Source organism: Otolemur garnettii, unplaced genomic scaffold (genome assembly GCF_000181295.1).
Source record: "Otolemur garnettii isolate 467f Iridium unplaced genomic scaffold, OtoGar3 scaffold00013, whole genome shotgun sequence".
Taxonomy (NCBI): domain Eukaryota; kingdom Metazoa; phylum Chordata; class Mammalia; order Primates; family Galagidae; genus Otolemur; species Otolemur garnettii.
The window spans coordinates 21,534,925-21,543,443 of record NW_003852408.1 but is presented as its reverse complement, the minus strand read 5'-3'; the positions used below and the strand labels follow the sequence as shown (position 1 = coordinate 21,543,443).

At 36.6% G+C, this 8,519-nt stretch overlaps 1 protein-coding gene across 1 annotated transcript in view; it reads right to left on the bottom strand.

Moving 5' to 3' along the window:
• The window catches only part of KANSL1L (KAT8 regulatory NSL complex subunit 1 like), a 140,751-nt gene that overhangs the window by 41,785 nt on the left and 90,447 nt on the right, over positions 1 to 8,519 (bottom strand). The window contains exon 6 of the mRNA XM_023510278.1: positions 7,989 to 8,193. Within this exon, the coding sequence (XP_023366046.1) occupies positions 7,989 to 8,193 (205 nt within the window). The remainder of the gene's footprint in view (positions 1 to 7,988; positions 8,194 to 8,519) is intronic.

Below are 8,519 nucleotides of genomic sequence, written 5' to 3'. Positions count from 1 at the left end.
AATTAAAAAACATGTATTTATTTATTTAGGACAGAGTCTCATTAAGTTGCCCAGGCTGATCTCAAACTCTTGGGCTCCAGTGATCCTCTCATCTTAATCTCACAAGTAGCTGGGATTATAGGTGTGAACCACCATGCCCAGCTAATAGTTTTAAATCTGCTGAGTTTGGGGATGGTTTGTTATGCAACAATAGATGACTCAAACAAGGGGGATAAGCTAGTCTGAACACGCAGCATGGGACATATGCCCACTTCTATGGTGCAGATATAAAATGTAATAAATTTTTACATATGTATAAGGGCTGTACTATGAAATATAAGAGACATGCTGGCTGGACACTTTCTGGACAACATTTATAAATACCCTGGTAACTACCACTATGATCAAGATATGAAACATTTCTAACCCCAAAACTTAGCTATGCCCTTTCCTGGACAACCCCCAACTCCAATTGAAGTAAACTCAATTCTAATTTCTATCAAGAAGAAGTAAAGAAGAAGTATCAAGACCAGTAAATTTTGTCTGTAGTTACCACAAAAAAGTTTTTCTCTTTTCTTTTACTCAGCATATTGCCTGGGAGATGCATCTTTGTTGTTTTATAAGTAGCCAATCCTTTTCTTTATATTTATTTGTTTATTTAATTTTATTTGCAGTTTTTGGCTGGGGCTGGGTTTGAACCCACCACCGCTGGCATGTGGGGCTGGCACCCTACTCCTTTGAGTCACAGGCACCACCCACTTTTATTTTTATTTTTTATATTTAAAAATGTCTGTCTCACTCTGTTGCCCTTGTGGCATAATAGCTCACAACTGCAAACTCTTAAGCTCAAGAGATCCTCTTGCCTCAGCCTCCCAAGTAGCTGGAACTATAGGCACCAACCACAGCATCTAGCTAATTTTTCTATTTTTAGTAGAGATGGGGTCTTGCTCTTCCTAAGGCTACTTTCAAACTCCTGAGCTTGAGCAATCCATCTGCCTTAGCCTCCCAGAGTGTCAGGATTACAGGCGTGAGACATCACACCCAGCCACTAGTCTATCTTTATTATTGCTGTATGAATAAAGTGCTCCTGCTGGACATTTAGATTGCTTTGTGTTTGGGGCTTTAATGAGTAAAGATGCTATGATCACTATGATGGTTCATTTTATTTGACTGGGCTAAAGGATGTCCAGATAGCTGGTAAAACATCATTCTTGGGTATGTCTGTGATTTGGAAAAGATTAATATTTAAATCAGTAGATTGAGTAAAGAAGATCCACCCTCACCAAAGCAGGCAGAATCATCTAGTCTGATGAGAGCACAATAGAACAAAAAGGCAGAGGAAGGGCACATTCTCACTTCTTGAGCTGGGACACCCATTTTCTCTTGCCCTCAGACATTAGTGTTCCCAGTTCTCTGGCCTTTGGCCTCCAGGACTTAATATCAGTTATATCCCTCCCCCTGATTCTAGAGCTTCAACTTGAACTAAATTATATCACTGGCTTTCCTACTGGCCGATGGCATAGCCTAAGACTTTTTGGCCTCTGTAATCACATGAGTCAATTCCTACAATAAATCTGCTCTTAAATATCTATGCCTGTATATTCTATTGGCCTATTTCTCTGGAAAGCCTTGACTTATACACGTATACATATGTATTATTTACTTCTGGGTAATTTCTTAAGCATGAAATTTCTGGGTCATAAGAATAAATACATACAGTATTCAATGCTACATTGTAGTATTAATTGCATTTCCTTGAGTAATGATTTTGAACACATTTTTATATGTTTATTGGACATTTGGATGTCCTCTTTTATAAAAGATATGTTCAAGTCTTATGCTTTTTTATTTTAAAATGTTTATTGTGATAAAATACAGGCAACATAAAATTTACCATTTTAACCATTTAAAAGTATATAACTCTGTGTTTATGCCTATTGTTAATCAGGTAGTTTGTCTTTTTCTTCTTTTTTAGGTGTTTTAAAAAATATATGTGTTCAGGATACAAAAGCTTTGTTGCAAGTGTCTTCACTCAGTGTGTACCCTGTTGTCTTAATGATGCCTTTGGTGAAATTTAGTTCATAATTTTAACAAATCCCAAATTAACAATCTTTTCTTTAAGATTTATGGTGTTTGTATCCTGTTTAAGAAGTCAACGACCCTAAGGATATGAAAATATTTCTTTGTTTTCTCTTTCCTTTCACATTTAGATTTATGATTCCTTTTCCTATTTTTGAAGGGTACATGTTTGGAACCTGTAGTTCCATCAGTCCATTTTCTGCCTGTAAAATTTTGAGGGGGCTGACAATCTTTTCACTTTCTCTCCTCTTTGCCCCTTTCACTTTAAGCTTGTAGTGTTTCTGCTGGTATAAAATCTCAAAAATCTCGTGGGACTCCCACATACGTCAAGAGGATTCACATTATTGGACAAGAGGGTTCTCCCAAGATGCTGTGGGTAACACTGTTTCCCTTCTGGCTTCTTCTGGAAGGGTTTATTAGATCCATAAGTTATATATGCCTAATCTCTATAGCCAAACTTTGTCCATGCTCTGGGTAATCTTGAGAGCATGCTGTATCATTTTTATAATTGAGAATTTTTAAATCATCAAGTTCTGTTTTGTTTTTTTTTAACTTAACAGGTCCTTACTTAATTTATCTCTTTCTTCTCACATTTTACTAGAAGCAGTGACAAGAAACCACATGACACATCCTGCACTTCACTTGGAAATGTTCTTAGCTAAATATCCAAATGCATCATTTAAAAGTTCTATTTCCCACCCTACAGTAGAATATAATTCAGCCAAGTTTTCTTAGGATTAGCTTTCCTCCAGTTTCCAATATCATTTTCCTAATTTCCTTCTGAAATCTCACCAAAGGAACCTTTAATATTTACATTTCTGGCAACATTCTGTTCATGATACATTTATTCTCTAAGATGATAGCAGCTTTTTCTTCCATTCCCACTTCCTTCTGAGCTCTCACAAGAATTTCGGCTTTTCCGATCATGCACCTTAAAATTCTTCCAGTTGTTTCCCATTTCCCAATTCCAACACCACTTCCACAATTCTAGCAGCACCCTGCTTCCCAGTACCAAATGCTGTGTTGGTTTTGAAGGGATGCCATAACACATGACCATAAATTGCATGGCTTAGGAACAAACATTCCTTCTCTCATAGTTATGGAGGCCAAAAGTTTGAAATTGAAGTGTTGGTAGAGCCACACTTCCTCTGAAGGCTGTAGGGGAGAATCTTTCCGTGCTTCTTTCAGTTTCTGTGGCTCCTGGCATTCTTTAACTTGTGGTAGCATGACTCAAACCTCTGCCTTCTCTGTGTCTCTGTCTCAAATTTCTCTTCCTTTTCCCTTATAAGGATATCAGTCACTGGATTTAGGGCCCATCCTAAATCCAAAATGATCTTAAGATCCTTAATTACAAGTACAAAGACCCTATTGACAAGTAAGCTCACTGTTATTTGCTAAGTTATCCATAACAAAGAACCAGAAACAAGTAGCTTAAATAACAGGAATTTCCTGTGATAGTTCTGCAAGCTAGAAGTCAGATCATGATGTCAGCAGGGTTGGTTTCTTTTGATGAGTAAGAGGAAGAATCTTTTAGCCCTCTCCCCTAACCCCTGGTGTTTGCTGCCAATCTGTGGTGTTCCTTGGCTTGTAGAATCATCATTATGACCTCAGTTTTCATCTTCATCTGGTGTTCACCCTGTATGCATGAATCTGTGCCCAAATTCCTCCTTTTTATAAGAACACCAGTCATATTGGATTTGGGCCCACCCTAAATACCTCATCTTAACTATTTATATCTATAATAACCTATTTCCAAATTAGGCTACATTCTGAGATGCTAGGAGTTGGAACTTCAACATATGAATTCTTGGAGACAGAAATCAACCCGTAACAGTCACATTCCTAGGTACCAGAAGTTAGGGCATGGACATGTGTTTTGGGAGGGACATAATTCTTCCCATCAGCAATTGTTTTGGTTCTTGTCTTTCAACATATTAAATATTTCACTCCCCTCTCTTTGTGCTTACATGGCTCCTGACAAGAACTCAGCTGTAATTCTTATACTTGTTCTATAAGCAAGATGTTTTTGTCTCTGGATTTTTTCAAGATTTTCTCTTTGTTTTAGTTTTTCTGCAGTTTGAATGTGTTATGCCAAGTGTATATTTTAAAATAGTTATTCTGTTTGATGTTCTTCAGCTTGAGTTTCCTAGATATGTGGTTTGGTACTTGTCTTTGATTTTGGAAAATTCTCATTCACTACTACTTTGAAGCCAGTTTCTTCTGAAGATTTTTATCTGAGAACATGGTCTGGCCAAAGGAAGCCTCCAACTCTTCATACTGTTTATGAGTAAATAGGTATGTTCTTGGTCCTTCTTCAATATAGTGGGACTACCTGGATACTGTGGTAAAATCCAGTTCATGCTGGAGTCATTCATATTGATTAATGTGTCTGGCAGGGGAATCTCTGAGCTCATTTTGCCGGGTTTCTGAAATCGGACATGGAAGACCTGTCATGAATCCCCTTGGAGAGCCCATTTTCTTTTTTCTTTTTTCTTTTTTTTTTCATTTTTTGGCCGGTGCTGGGTTTGAACCTGCCACCTCTGGCATATGGGGCCGATGCCCTACCCTTTTGAGCCACAGGCACCACCCCAAGAGCCCATTTTCTTTTTCTTTCTTTTTTTTGAGACAAAGTTTCCCTCTTTTGCTCAAGTCAGAGTCCCATGGCGTCAGCCTAACATACTGCAACCTCAAACTCTGGGTTCAAGTGATCCTCCTGCTTCAGCTTCCTAAGTCGCTGGGACTGCAGGGGCTTACCACAAGACGTAGCTTATTTTTTCTACTTTAAGTAGAGATGGACTCTCACTCTTGCTTGGGCTGGTCTTGAACTCCTGAACTCAAGGAATCTTCTTCTTCTTCTTCATTTTTTTTGTTTTGAGGCAGAGTCTCACTATGTCACCCTTGATAGAGTGCTGTAGCATCACAGCTTACAGCAACCTCAAACTCTTGGGCTTAAGCGATTCTTTTGCCTCAGCCTCCCAAGTAGCTGGGACTACAAGGCACCCACCACAATGCCCAGCCATTTTTTGTTGTTGTTGCAGTTGTCATTGTTTTTTAGCTGGCCCAGGCTGGGTTTGAAACCTCCAGCCTGAGTGTATGTGGCCGGCTCCCTACCCATGAGCTACAGGCACTGCCCCAAATGATCTTCTTGTCTTGGCCTCCCAAAGTGCTAAGATTAGAGGCGTGAGCCACCAACCCCTGCCAAGAGTGCCCATTTTCAATCCTGCTTGGCATGTTTCTCTGGAAATTTCTTTTTTTTTTTTTTTTTTTTGAGACAGAGCCTCAAGCTGTCGCCCTGGGCAGAGTGCTGTGGCATTACAGCTCACAGCAACCTCCAACTCCTGGGCTCAAGCGAGTCTCCTGCCTCAGCCTCCCAAGTAGCTGGGACCACAGGCGCCCGCCACAACGCCCGGCTATTTTTTGGTTGCAGCCGTCATTGTTGTTTGGCGGGTCCGGGCTGGGGATTTGAACCCGCCACCTTAGGTGTACGTGGCTGGCGCCTTAGCCGGTTGAGCTATAGGCGCCGAGCCTCTCTGGAAATTTCTTTAGTGTCCAGGCTAATCTTGTATCTCTTCTACCTCAGCACTGGAAATCAGCCATTTCCCCAAAGAGCCCTGGTTCCTTTTCGTAGGGAATGGTATTAGAAGAGAAGATATGAATGCTAGGTATGTTCATTTCTATCAGGCTAAGTTTGAGTCTGTGCTGTCCAATTGGTAGCCATTATCCACATGTGGTTAAATTAAAATTCACAAAAATAAAATAAATTAAAAATTCAGTTTCACACTTCATGTGCTCAATAGCTACATGTGTCTAGGGTGATATAATACAGGACAGAAAATTAATATAGAGAACATTTGACTCTTGCAGGAGGCAAATCTAAGAAACCACCCCTCACACACACAGTTATTCGTGAGTTCCCAATCTCTCTGGCTTTTTAAATATTTTCCTATGTTCCACTACATTGATTATTTAACACATTAAATACTTATTTATTAAACATAGAAGCCCCTGTAGATCTAGAAATAAAGATAGTCCCTGTTCTCTAAAAATCTACAATTTAATAAAAAAATGAGAAAAATAAAATGGATTACTATAGAATAATATAATAAATCCCAACATAATGAGGTTAAAACAGGATGGTGTAACAGTGTGTATCCCATTCTAGGGATGTCAAAGAAGGCTTCTTGGGAGAAATGAAATTTCTAAATGAAGTTTAGAAAGGCAAAAAACTATTGGCCTGGCAATTTGAAGGAGAAGTTGACAGTGCCAGCATTTGTTATTCTCCATTGTTTTTTCCATTGTTTTCCAATTATTTACTTAAAAGGCTTTCTCTCCTCCATATATACCTTTCAAATCTCTGCTTATTGTTCAGAGCTCATCTTCTTGATTTATTTCTTACTATCTCTAACCAGACAAACCTCCATATATGATTTCAGAGCCACAAAATATTTACTTTATTTTTGTTATGAATGTAACAGGAACGTGGGGTTTGAAATTAGACTTATTGCTTACTATTTATGTGATATTGGGGAAATTACTTCATCTCCTTAAATTTCAATTTCTACATATGATAGTGGGATTAATAATACTTATATATTTGATGATTAAATAAAATAATGTACTGAAAATACTTGGCTTAGGTAACTGGAACATGGTGAACTATACAGTCTACTAGTAATAGCAGCCCAACAACTGGATTCTCTCCTTTGTTTGCTTAGGGATTTAAAATTGCTAACACCTTCTCAGGTCAATCTTTACATTATCAAAGCATACATTATATTAGTCTAGTAAAACCTAGCAAATTACTTATTCAAGCAGATTTATTTCAGGCAGAATACTATGACTTGGTAAAATATTTTTGACAGGTAATGATTTATGACTATAAAATCACAACATATCAAAAATGTTATCTATTTCTTACAGCAATTTTAAATAAAATATAATTTCATATGTAAAACTTTAAAGAAAAGTAATTTTCCTCATTAGATTGACTTTGGTAAAAGGTTTTAAAATTATGAAATAAAACAAACATTTAAAGAATATTTTCAAAATGGTGAACTACTATTAAATGGTAAAAATTGTCTTCTAAGAAAGCCTATATATTTGTCAGAATCCACATTTCTATTTATAATTGGATCTTGATAAAAGCTTAAAATTGAAAGGAACAAAGCATCTTAATTTTTATAGAAATATATCTAAAATAGTTAATATAATGATAATCAGAAATAATCAATATTAAATAATAACATCAAGAATTGTTTTCCTTTGATATATTGTAAGAAATCTAAAAGAATGGTGTGGAAAAGCATGGCACATGGCAAGAACTAGAGATAATAGATTTCTGCCCTTCATCACAGCTCTCTGAAGGAAATATACCTATTATTTTGTGTATAAATAAAAAATATGTTTTTCAAAATGAATGATTTTACTGAAGTATACGTTAGATGTACAAAGTGGCATAAATATCTAACGTTGTGTTACTCATGTTCTAGAAAGAGGAAAAGGAATGCTCACCAAGATGAATAAATACCAAACCTGAAAAAGAGAGCATCATTTCCTCCAAAATAACTGACAGCTGGGCAGATTTTCTTTACCTGAGTAAATATTCATAAGGCAGATGTGTAGTACAGTGGTGTTTCCCTTATTTTCTTACCAGTACATTTAAAAAATCTTGACATTTAATTTTCTTTTAAATTACTTTAAGCATAATAGTACATTCTTTAAAAAACTGAGGATGTGAGATGTTTTAGAGTACACTGTTTAAAAAACTTATTAAATCTCATTTACATATTATTAAATCTATTATATCAGTAATATTTTAAGCTTTCTACATGTAGCTATTCTAATTAATTATGTATAGTCCACATCATCTCATATATGAATTAATACTGATGGTGAAATCTTTGATCATGTTTTCCAAAGGGCAACCTTACCTGTGGAGTCCAATAAAAAGTGGGGCTCAATCTGTAGAGTTTTCGTTTGTGGAAACTCTGAAGTGGCCTTGTTCGGGCTGCTGTACTCATGATAGTCAAGGATGGAGATTTCACTCTTGTCCTGTCTTTTCTCCTTTTCTTACTGTGCTTCTGGTTAAGTAACCAGGTACTGGAGGAAGAGAGCTCATCTAAATTCTCTGAAGCACTGAAATGCCATAAAATAATTGGGGGGTAGGAAGGGGAATAAAACAAGACAAGACAAACAAAAAAGACAAAGAAAACTAAATGTAAATTGCCTTGGTCTACTATGAAAAGACTATTAATTTTAGATAATTTTGTAGTAACAACTAATATGGAATTACATATTGAAGTGGTGAAAATAATGTCTACTTCTATTTTCTCCTACAAAACAAATACCCTGTAAGTTAGGAAAAGCTCACGAGTTTATTACTATGTCAGTGTTCATTATAAATTAGTAATTTATCTACAGTATATGACATAGAGTTTAAACTATTTACACCACTTTTTTTT